We start from the raw sequence: 11,128 nt of genomic DNA, 5'->3' as shown, positions 1-11,128 counted from the left end.
TAAAATGTATATAATGTACGTCGGTGTATGTATGTGAGGTGTGATTTAAGTTTCATTATTTTTATTATTCTTTACGTGTATATAAAATTTTGAGTTTTGATTGTTATTAGTAAAGTTTTTTCTAAATTATGATTAAATTTCATGTAAAGTGTAAATAGATAATTTTTGTAAATTTATTATAAAATTTACTATTTTTCGGCCATTATTATTTTTATTACTTGCACTATATTATTTATAAAAATTTATCGTCTTTATTCTCAATTTTGTAAATAGACTGAGTTTTGATTGCCATTAATAAAATTACTGATACGAGTAAATTATTTATTATAATTATTTATTTATTTCACTGTAACGTCATTATAGCACTTTTTTTTTGTTTCAAAATAATTTTTTAAAGTTGTCGATAGATAAGCTGATAACATAAATTAAAATAAAAAGATATCATTATATTGAAGAATAAAATTAAGAGATAAAAATTATAGAGGGTAAAATAGGTATCGTAAGAAGTTATCTTTGATATGAGGAGCAGAATAGTAATTGTTTAAAGTTGGAGGATGAGTTTGATTTTTAAAATAAATTTGGGGATGAAAATAATTTTCACCCTATTTAAATTGATAATGAAAGTATATTAGTTTAATTTAAACAACGTGTAAATCATTTAGCGAAGGACCATCTCAAATCCTTTTACCCAACGTAGCCGGATGCCAACGATTTGACATCTCATACTTGCACAAATACGCGTACGTACGGTCGTACCCCACCAACCGAACCGACGCTCTATTATTGAAGAAGGCACTTTTTATTTTCTTCATCATCAATTTTCAGCTCATTACTCTGCACCTTCCTTTTTTGTATATACATACTTAACCCATATTGCGTTTCCTTTATCTTTGTTAGATGTATTAATTAATTGATAGTAGTCAGTTGTAAGAATTACTGCCAATTCTTTGTAATTTTCTTTCAGTTTCAGTTTTGACAAAAAAATATGGATGAATTTGGCGTTTTGGTTGAGAGATATGGCGTTAAAGTTCAAGGCGGCAAGTCAACACCGATGGCCAATTTGAAGGCTAATAAGACCAATTCCACCAATGGCTTTCCCTCAAACCTTGGGTTTAATTCCGGTCAAAACTCGGGTTACAGCTCCGATCCATTTGCCAATGATCTCGATGGAATTTTCCGGTCCAAGAGTTCACAGAATTACGACAATAATGATATTTTCGGTGGCGTTTTTGCAAATTCAAAGCAGCAGAATAATGTTGATATTGAATCAGTTTTAGGTGGTTCTAATAGTAATAATAACAATAACTATGGCGGTAATAATTCGTATGATGATTTTGATTTGTTTGGTACGGCACCAAAGAAAAGTGACTCAATTGATGATTTATTTGGGAACTTGGGATTGAAATCGGATGGTCCGAAGAAAGATCACGCTGGAAAGAGGTCAGAAAGCGATGATTTGATTCCTGGATTTGGTGATTTTAGCTCACCTAGTTATGGGTATGTATTTAGTTCAATTGTGAACGATTTAATTTTTCAACTCTTTTCCCTTCTATTTATGTTTTCGACTTAGAAGTTTCCAGTTGACTAGGAATTTGTTATGTAGGTGTATTGTTAATTGAGTTCAAGTTCTGTGCACTGATTGTGTAAATTTCTTTATATAATCTGGTCCTTTTAAAAGTAAATGCAGGTAACTCTGATGAATAGCATTAATCGAAGCTAAATTGTACTGATGTTTAATGAATTCCTTTGTCAGTGCATATAACTCAAGTCCTTGTTAATTTTGTGAACTGTGAGCTGAATGGAAGCATACCACTAATTCTTGCATTAGGGTAGATTGTCTCCATCACATCCTTGTGGTGCGGCCCTACCCCGCATGAACGCGGGATGCCTTGTGCATTGGGTTGCCCTTTTCTTTTTGAGCTGAAATGGAAAGGAAAAAGGTTTTTTCTGCTTCATAACTTAAAGGCTAAAGCAGTTGTTAACTGAATCCTATGCTAGAAGTCACTATATGGATTTTTATTATGAGCTGAGAGTTCAATATAACATTGAAAATGTATTTGGTATAGCAAATTGAATGTTGAGATATGAGAAAATCAGAGGTCATATAGAGAGAGAGATACTCACAGTGTCTATGAACTAATTTACATAGATCCCCTTTTTACTATCTTTTTGTCAGCGAATACCTTTCAAGTGTTCGATGGACTGCCGTGTGTCCATAAAATAATAATACTTTATCTCAGTAGTATCTTGATCTTGGAGCTGCTTCAGGCCATAACATCTGTTTTGGGGCAAAGTTTAACATTATTAATACCCAAGTGTTCCATGTTAGAATGTGACCATCTTTGCAAGGCAATGATCATCTTACGATATAACTAACATTGCCATGAAAAACTCGATTTATGCGCAAAGCTGTATGGATGTGTAACTCAAACCTACAATAAGAGGATGTCGTGCAAAATTATGGGAGTCAACTAACTTCTGCCACATCATTTTGGTCTTTTTGGCACTAGGTTTGTCATGCCTAGTGTGCCTGCTATTTGATACCCATGCATTTTTTTGGAAAGTGCCAAATGCAATTCCTATTGAATTGCACCTCATTGCTTTTTCCCATTATTGTATCACGCTGTTCATCCCCAAAAGCATTGTTTAAAAGTCTATATGTTTCTGTGTGTACAGCAAAAAGCTAGAGACGAAAGGTTCTCAGCAGTCAAATTCTTCTAAATCAAGCTCCTCTTCGCCAGATGATCCATTTTTAGTTTTTAAATCATCCACCAGGGAGGCAAATGCTTCTTCTTGGCCATTTTCAGAATCATCAGAACATCATCCTGGAATTAGCACTGTAACTTCTTCAATTGACGAACTTGAAGATTTTGCGAATTTTAAGGTTAGGAGTAATGTAACTGAACAATCACATGATACTAAAAAGGACGCCTATGTAAAGAAGCCTGTGGAAAGAGCACAAGAGAAGTCCAAAAGTGTGAGAGTGACGATCAACAAACCGAGCAAGACAACAACACCAAAATCTGCAGCTAAGGTATTGGATTAAGACTGTTGGATTCCAAGATCTTATGGGTACTGATTGGCTAACCCTTTTGATTTCTTCTTGTGTCATGTTTCTCTCCTTCCCCCTTCTTTCAGGGCCATGTGTCTGCAGATTTCCATGAGAAAGGAAAGCCTGAAGAAAAGAAATCATCTTCCATAAGGAAGAATGTGTCGCCTGTGAAAAACTTTGTTGATGATTTAATGTTTTTTGGAGGTGTTCATTTCTGCAAAAGAAGATACTAAATTTTGTTGAGGAATTAATGCGTTAGAATTTATTAATACCAGAATATTTTATTCATTTTAATTCTAATAAATTATATTATTCCCGTTCTTATTTATTAGTCTTTGTGCACATGCAGACTCTGCTCCTTCCTCTGAGGTGTTTCAGGAAGTTGAAGGAGAAAGTAAAGAAAGACGAAGAGCTAGATTGAAGCATCATATGAAGACCCAAGAGCGCATGGTAAAATTTCTACTTAAGAATCTTTTGACTGTCCCTTCAGTTGAGTATTGTGCTATCTTATCCCCATTACCCACAATATTTTCTTATTGTTGGATGAGTATTGTGCTAACATATCCTCAAAACATGAAATAATACTCTTATTGTTGGATCCATTAAATCATCCCTGATTCTGTGGAGAGAGAATGGTTTTTAAGTTGGTTGATGTGTGGCTGCTTGAGAAATTCAGCTATATTGGGAAGAGGAAGATCTGTATACGAGTTGGTCAAAGGTTTGCTTGTGCTTCTCGTTAATATGAGGTCTTTTCTTCAAGTGAACTAGAAAAGGCTGTTTGAAGGTTGTTCTGGGGGATAAGTTTGGCCTGTGATGTGGTGTTTCCTTAACTTTTCCCACTAGATGCTGAGGTTTATATGTCTCACTAACTCATGGATCTACACATGAGTTATAGAGATATAGCAGCTTTTATCAAGTACTACACATTGACTACTTGATGCCCTAGTGATTGTGTCCTCCTTTGGAAATTTAGAGTACAAAAGAAATTTTTAAAGCATTTTTTAAAGTTGGTTGGCAAATTAAGAGAAGTTTTAAAGCATTTCAAAGTATAATGTGTAGTTTACAAGTAATCATTCTTAAAAAAATGCAAACAACTCTCTGGTAGAATGAGATAAATTCCGGAGATTGCTTTCCTGTGTTTTTGTACAGCTTTTAGATTAGCATTACCACTGAGTGCACTATAGAAGTGGTAACTAGCAATTGGATTCCCATTTAGCGCTTTCGCCAATGTGATGTCTAGTTTTTCTTGCTTACGCTTGAGTTGTTTGCTATGCTACATGGATCCTTAGTTTTCTCTCACTGAACCGGTGTCCATCCAAGATTACACCCGTGCTGGAGCAGGATTCGTACAAGATCCAGTCAATATCTGGAGGATCTTTGACTGGCACATAAGTTGAAATAGGAAGAATGAGCGGACAGAGAATAAGATGAAGACAAGATGGAACAAGAAGTAGTGCAAGCTGTCCGTTGTACAGGATTTTGATGCTATGTTAGACATGATTGGGAACTGCACAATTTGTAATTTTACGTTTTGCACTTGCTTAGTGCTGATCCTTAATCTAAATTATCATTTATCAAAAAGAGGGAACAAGAAGTACAAACACGGTCCATAGCCGCCATCTGTTTGGTCATTCATCCCCTCAATCACTTCATCCCCTCAATCACTTCCCTCGTGGCTTGCTTGACCTTGAAGATAGCTAAGTCAAAACCTCTAGATCTTCCTGTATCATGGTTGTTGATTTCTTTCCAAGTGACATAAGAAGCACACAAAAAAATAAAGAAGATGCTTTAGTCAGCATGAGGGTTGAAGATTAATGAGAAAGAAGAAAGGAATTCTGTAAAAACTATTTTGATTCTGAAACCGCAGAATCGCTAAACCTTGCTGGAGAAAGAGGAGTGATGGAGATGAATGGAAGTATAAGAAAAGAAATGTTTTCTGTGGAGGCTACAGATCAGAACATCAAGAATTGGGGTAGTTGTCCCGGCTTTTGGAGTTGGTGTTGGATGTGGTTTTAGTTAAAAATGTTTCTTCCGCCAAAGTAATCCCATTGCCCCTGATATAATCTTGCAGGTTTTGATGTATCTTATTTGGTTTAGACTTTAGAAGCTACCAAGATCAACGAAATCCATTATCTGTATTCTGGAAAAAAATCCAGTATCTGCATTTTGAATTAAGGATAATAGAAAATCACCAGAAATAGACAAGCAAAAAAAAAAATCAATTAGAAAAATCAAGTGGAGTATGTCGGTACAAAGTCTTCTCAATATCTGATGCTACATTTTGAACAGCTCTATTTTTTAGGAATTGAACACAGCCGTATCTTAGCACCCGTAAGTCTGTAACCTAATTTTACTCGTATCCCAAATCCTAAAGTTTAGTTTATGACAAGCCTGCCTTCTAGTCTGGTTGTTATTTTGCACGGTCGAATGCTTGTGCATGGGTGCATATATGAAATAACAGGAATGCTACTCCAAGGTGTTATTTTGTTGTGAAGTTGCATTTAAAAAAATTCCCCTGCGAACTAAATGTGTGTCTCATTGGGCGAGTTTTACGGTATCTGATTCTTCTGCTTTATGTGATCAGGCTAAGGCTTTGGCTGAGAAGACTCAGCGCGATCTTCAGTCTCAGAATGAGCAGGAAGAGAAGCATGTAAGTTTCTGATGATTGCTTAGAGCTGTCAATAACTGATTTTCATGGGAAGGAAAATATCCTCCCCCATTTGCCTTTTGCTGCCCCCCCCCCCCCCCCAAAAAAAAAAACCCCAAAAGAAAGAAAAATCTCTCTCCTGTTTGCTTTATCTTTTAATTGAAATTCACATTATGCATTCAGCCTGCTCAAACATTCTGTATAGCTTATTTCCTTTGATTTTGGAACAAACTGCTTGTTGCAGAGGCTTGCTGAGATGCTGGACTATGATATAAAACGTTGGGCTACTGGGAAAGAAGGCAACCTCCGCGCGTTGCTGTCATCACTGCAACATGTATGTAATCAGCAAATCTTGAAGTCCGCTTAGATCTATTAAGAATCTTTCAAGACATAATTAGATTTAATCTACTATCTCTCAAGCCAGTTTAGATATTTTCTGAAATTAGTTTGATCCAATCCATAAATCAACGCTTAATTTCTGTTGGGTAAAAAGGGAATCAAGCTTGATCCTTAGAAGTCCTTAAATTTCGCTATATCTAAGGAGGCAAAACTGCGCTAGATTTGCTTCTTACAATTGTAGATAGGGGTAGCTCCCCAACACTAATGTAATATTTTGTGCATCATCTTTCTACCTTGTTTGCCAGTTTAATGGTTTCTCTAGCTTTGCATCATATCAGTATTCATTAGATTACCTGTCGTTTATCTTCGATGCCATGTGGTCTGGTTGAATCTGTTATTTCTAATCTATTGCTGTGAGAAATTGATGCCCTTCCATCAAATCCAGTGTTTTATGGATCCTCATACACAAAGCAGCAATGCAAACGTTAGAAGGGGATGATATTTCATACATGTTTCTTCTGTTGGTAGCTTCTTATTATATTTCTAGTAGTTATGGGCTTTTGCACATTTCACTTAGCTATGACCATTGTATTTGCAATAGAATATGGCATCTAGTGTCATGAAGGAAGTAGTTAATTGCAACTATTGAATGCACAACTATATCTTATAATATAGCCAGTAAGTATGGGCTTTTACAAAGTTCACTTAGTTATGACCATAGTATTTACAATTTTGAAATGTGGCATCCAGTGTCATGAAGTAGTTCTTCGCAACTTAAATGCCGTGCAGGTATTGTGGCCTGAATGCGGTTGGCAGCCAGTTTCTTTGACCGATTTGATCACTTCCACATCTGTCAAAAAAGTTTATCACAGGGCAACCTTATGTGTCCACCCAGACAAAGTTCAACAAAAAGGGGCCACAGTTCCGCAAAAGTATATTGCTGAGAAGGTTTTTGATCTTCTGAAGGTAACTGCATATGTTTAATAAGTTGTTAAGCTCACATTCTTTAATCTTCATTCCTGTCGTTTATATGTTCAACAAGTACGCTTCATCATTATATTTTAAGCAACCGCAAGGCTGCGATGCATACATCATATATGCATATGGGAAGCTACAAGGAGCTGCAGAAGTAAGGGCTGTTTGGTTTGCGTACTAGTTATTTATGGATTGTAATGTAGGGATTATTATGTGGGAATGGTAAAAACATAAAATGTGGTGCAAAAATTTCTACTTTGAAGGCATTTATGTCTTTAGATAGTGTTATCCACATTTTGTGGATACATATAGTTTATTCCAAACTCTTTCGTGCATAAAATAATACATAGATTCCCTCGTTAGGTATGTTGGTATTAAGTTCAATACCACTATGGGCGAAGCTACTCTATGGTAAGGGTTCGTCGGAAAATTACACTGCGTATATGGGTAAAATATTAGATTTTAGAGGTATATAACATATATTGAACACCCTTTGTCGAAATTCTTTTTTACTTATTTCAAGTTTGAACACCCTAGGGAAAATTCCTAGCTTCACCACTGAATACCACCAACCAAACATTGCATATGCACGGATTTATCCGTACACGGTCGACGAAACAATGCATTAATTGTTGAGAGATTATCTCTTCTTATGTGGCCAACCAAATATTATACTATTACTTATGCTATGCAGGGATTTTCTTATTAATGCGGCCAACCAAATGGCCCTTTAACTGGAGTAAAATATGTGGGTATATTAGGTACATGGTATGGCCAGCCCCTTTAGGGCAAATAGTAATAAGGTTTGTAAGGGTTCGTTTGGTTTGCAAACAAGTTATACTGCGATTATTATGCGGGGATCAAACCATGGAAACGAATCTACATCATTAAACAATAACGAAATTATTTAGTGGATACATTGTTTATGGTAGATGTTTGGTTCAGTGACTTAAAAATGGGATATATGGGTATTATATAATACATGTGTTTGGTTTTATAATAGATAAACTTGGATAAACTTTGTTTAAACCTTGGCGTTTTTAAAGGATTTTGGAGAAGGGCACTTTTGTCGTTTTTTTTCCCCGGATTGTTATCCCACATGAATATGGTCTAAAGATAATAACAAAATCGTGGTCTAGCTGAGATCGGGATTGCTTATATGAGAAATAAAAATTCAACCAAACACGGGATTAAAGAATCCCACATTTCATCCACAGGATTATATCCTTTATCCCGTGAACCAAATGACCCCTAAAAAGTTTTACTGTCCTTAGAGTGAACCGTTTGTCATTTTCTCTGAGAAAATGCATAACTTCAACCAACTCAATGTTCAAGACTTCACCTTTTTGTATGAAAATTTGATTATGTTGCTATAGCTGTGGTTTTGTTAAAAGTTCTTATTCTATCGATTAGTTAGGGTTTGATATGATTCAAATATGATACTGGGGAAGAAAATTCACTTAATATACTAGGTGCATTAACGATGCGTTATAAGTTTAACTCAAACAAACCTGATAATTAATGGACAACTACTGATCCATATCATAAATGCTGCTGCTAACGCAATATAGTCTTTTTCCGGTGTGTAATTATGATTTTTGCTTACTTGCAAATAATGACTGCATTGAAGCATTGTTGGTTGAAGGGGCCTGAAATAGTTAAGAAATTAGAATATAAAGAGCAAATTTCAATTTCAGAGTTAATGTTTGAGTTTAGATATTGCAACTCAGGATCATTTTCTTGCTTGCATTTAAGAGAATATTTTGTTTCTGAAGAACTGTAATGTAAAGGATTTGAAAATGTAGAATTTAAAGTTTGCTATTTGTCAAACAATATGAATTTGAATAATCTTCGTACTGAATAACAGCAGTAGAAGCTTGATTTGTACAAAAATTCAACTCATATTTTCGGAAACTTCTAAATGCGACAAAGCAAAAGCAATAGAATTTAATGGGAAACATCAAACAAGGCTAAAAGGTTTTGCTGTCTTCTGGGAAATGTAGGCAGAGTGTCTGGTCAGGGAGGGGGAGAGTAGAGAAATAACAGTTAGCTGCTCAATTTGGACACCAAAGTTGAAACCATTCCACTGCAAGAGCTTCTGGCTGTATTAATTGTATGGATCCATACACATTCCATAAGGATGATGCAAATAATGAAATATGAAGGCAGTAGATTAGGGGGAGAAATATAAAGAAAAATATTACTGGTTACTTCTGACGTGCTTTCGTCTCTCTTGGGAAATAACTACTACATCTTTATAGTATATTTCCATCTCTGCTGGGAAGGAAATACTACATCCTTTCCTTTTTGTCACTCAGTGAAATTCACTCTATGTAATGTATACACCCAGTCACCACAGAGTACGTGACAATATCTAGTACTACATTTCAAATGTGCCAATCGTTAGTCTGTGACTCAGTTGGGGATTGTGTTTCTCTAGCGGGAGTGAGTACTGCTATCCGTCATATCCTATAATACGCATAGGAACCATCAGCTACACTTTTCTGAATTTAGATCCTGAATTTGACTGCAGGAAGCGTGGAATAAATTCAATACAGAGGAGCTAAGATGAGTTTGAGCTATTATAAGGTTCCCTTTTGTTGAGAAAGCAGATGATGGCCTGCCTTTGCTTGGAAGTGAAGCGACGATGTACGAGGCTCAAATAGCTGTGCAAGTTGGCTCGACTTTATTCTTTGGTGGACCGACATGATACTGATATACTGAGTTGCTTCACAGGGAATTAGTGACATTCACGAATCTGCATGTTTACGATCTCCGTCAGTGTGTTAAGAACCCCGCAATTTTTTGTTGTGTCATTTTTTTTGTTTAGCAGTTGTCACATACAGATGGAAATCTTCATCAGCGATTCCCACTTGCTCTGAAATATCATAGCAGTAGGTTTTTGTGCATAATATGTTGATTTAGGCGAAACACCATGGTGGTTGGCATGTTGCATATGATATTGTCATTGATCATCTATCCTTGAATTCATGATAATTTGGTCTTTTTCTTATGCATGAATATGATTTTTGATCCCATGTTAGATTTCTAGGATTGTGTTTAAAACTGAGGTTGGGTGTTGCCAATAATCTCCATAGAATTATTTATTGAAAGGCCTTGTTTGATTTGGGGGAATCACCTCATTGTTCCCCTTATGGTTGGTGTCACTGTATAGCTGTTTATTGTTCGAACTAAAACTTTTGCATAGCACATTGCTCTTTTCGATTCTTCTAGAATATTACAGCGAGTTGTCAAGTCTGTGAACAACTTAATCCTTCTAACTTGAGGGCTAGATTAATTTATTTGGAGCAAGATTGGACGTTAACACAGTTACAGTTTGATTGATAGGAGTAGGAAACTAACAGCGAGTTGAGAACTGTTCTTTGTTTGCCTTAATTTTGCATCTAGCTTATGATTTGGCAGCTGAAGATATTTTGGGTTGAATCTATTGAAGTACTTGAAAGGCCGATAAGAGAAAATTAAAGTAACTTTTTGACAACTAATACGCTACTAGTGTAAAAATTTGTGCATTAGTGGTGTATAAGTTAAATCATTTCTTCGAACAGACAACATAACTCTCCTCAAATGCTGTCTCTAATTTTTTGCACCTGAAATATTTGTCCGCTTTTAATCAAGTGTACTGACCTCGTTTCTCTAGTTTGTCTGCTTTTCCTGATCATTTCTGTCAATTTTTTTTTTTTTTTTTTGGGGGGGGGGGGGGGTAGTGGGGAGAATATCGATAGATATGTATCATAAACAATTCTAAGTTCAGATTCAGTTTGTCAAGAACAATTACTTATATTTAGGATAGGACAGAATCAGTAATAAACCAATAATTAGGCAAATACCAATATATAATCAGAGAAAACCTATACATAATACGTTGCCGGAATTGAACTGCACTATTTTTTGTTATGGTTATGACATTTCAGTGCAACTATTTGGACTATGCCTCATTGGGGGGAGAAATTTAAAAATAGCCAGATTTATAATTGGTCGTTCAAAAATAGCCCAGTTTCAAAAGTAATCGAAATTTAGTCACTTTTCATGTAAAGATAAATCTGAGCGAAAATACTGTTCAAAATCCGAAAAGATACGTCAGTATATTATACTGG

At 35.6% G+C, this 11,128-nt stretch overlaps 1 protein-coding gene across 1 annotated transcript; it reads left to right on the top strand.

Annotated features, from left to right (window-relative positions):
* Positions 1–720: 720 nt before the first annotated feature.
* LOC107801155 (uncharacterized) lies at positions 721–10,030 on the top strand. The gene is made up of 8 exons (XM_075219303.1): positions 721–1,497; positions 2,677–3,034; positions 3,139–3,256; positions 3,402–3,502; positions 5,637–5,702; positions 5,944–6,033; positions 6,828–7,004; positions 9,547–10,030. Exons 1-8 carry the CDS (start codon positions 986–988, stop codon positions 9,583–9,585), a joined length of 1,461 nt encoding a protein of 486 aa, XP_075075404.1. The 5' UTR covers positions 721–985; the 3' UTR covers positions 9,586–10,030.
* The last annotated feature ends 1,098 nt before the right edge of the window (positions 10,031–11,128 follow it).

Source organism: Nicotiana tabacum, chromosome 8 (genome assembly GCF_000715075.1).
Source record: "Nicotiana tabacum cultivar K326 chromosome 8, ASM71507v2, whole genome shotgun sequence".
Classification (NCBI taxonomy): Eukaryota; Viridiplantae; Streptophyta; class Magnoliopsida; order Solanales; family Solanaceae; genus Nicotiana; species Nicotiana tabacum.
The sequence above is the reverse complement of the archived record's forward strand: the minus strand, read 5'-3'. Positions and strand labels throughout refer to the sequence as shown.

What these genes read in the sequence shown, in the direction of transcription:
- LOC107801155 (XM_075219303.1), top strand. Translation starts at nt 986, where the DNA reads ATGGATGAATTTGGCGTTTTGGTTGAGAGATATGGCGTTAAAGTTCAA. An exon ending in TGAAGACCCAAGAGCGCATG is followed by an intron (nt 3,503 to 5,636) that starts GTAAAATTTCTA and finishes TTATGTGATCAG; the next exon opens with GCTAAGGCTTTGGCTGAGAA. An exon ending in AGGTTTTTGATCTTCTGAAG is followed by an intron (nt 7,005 to 9,546) that starts GTAACTGCATAT and finishes ATTTGACTGCAG; the next exon opens with GAAGCGTGGAATAAATTCAA.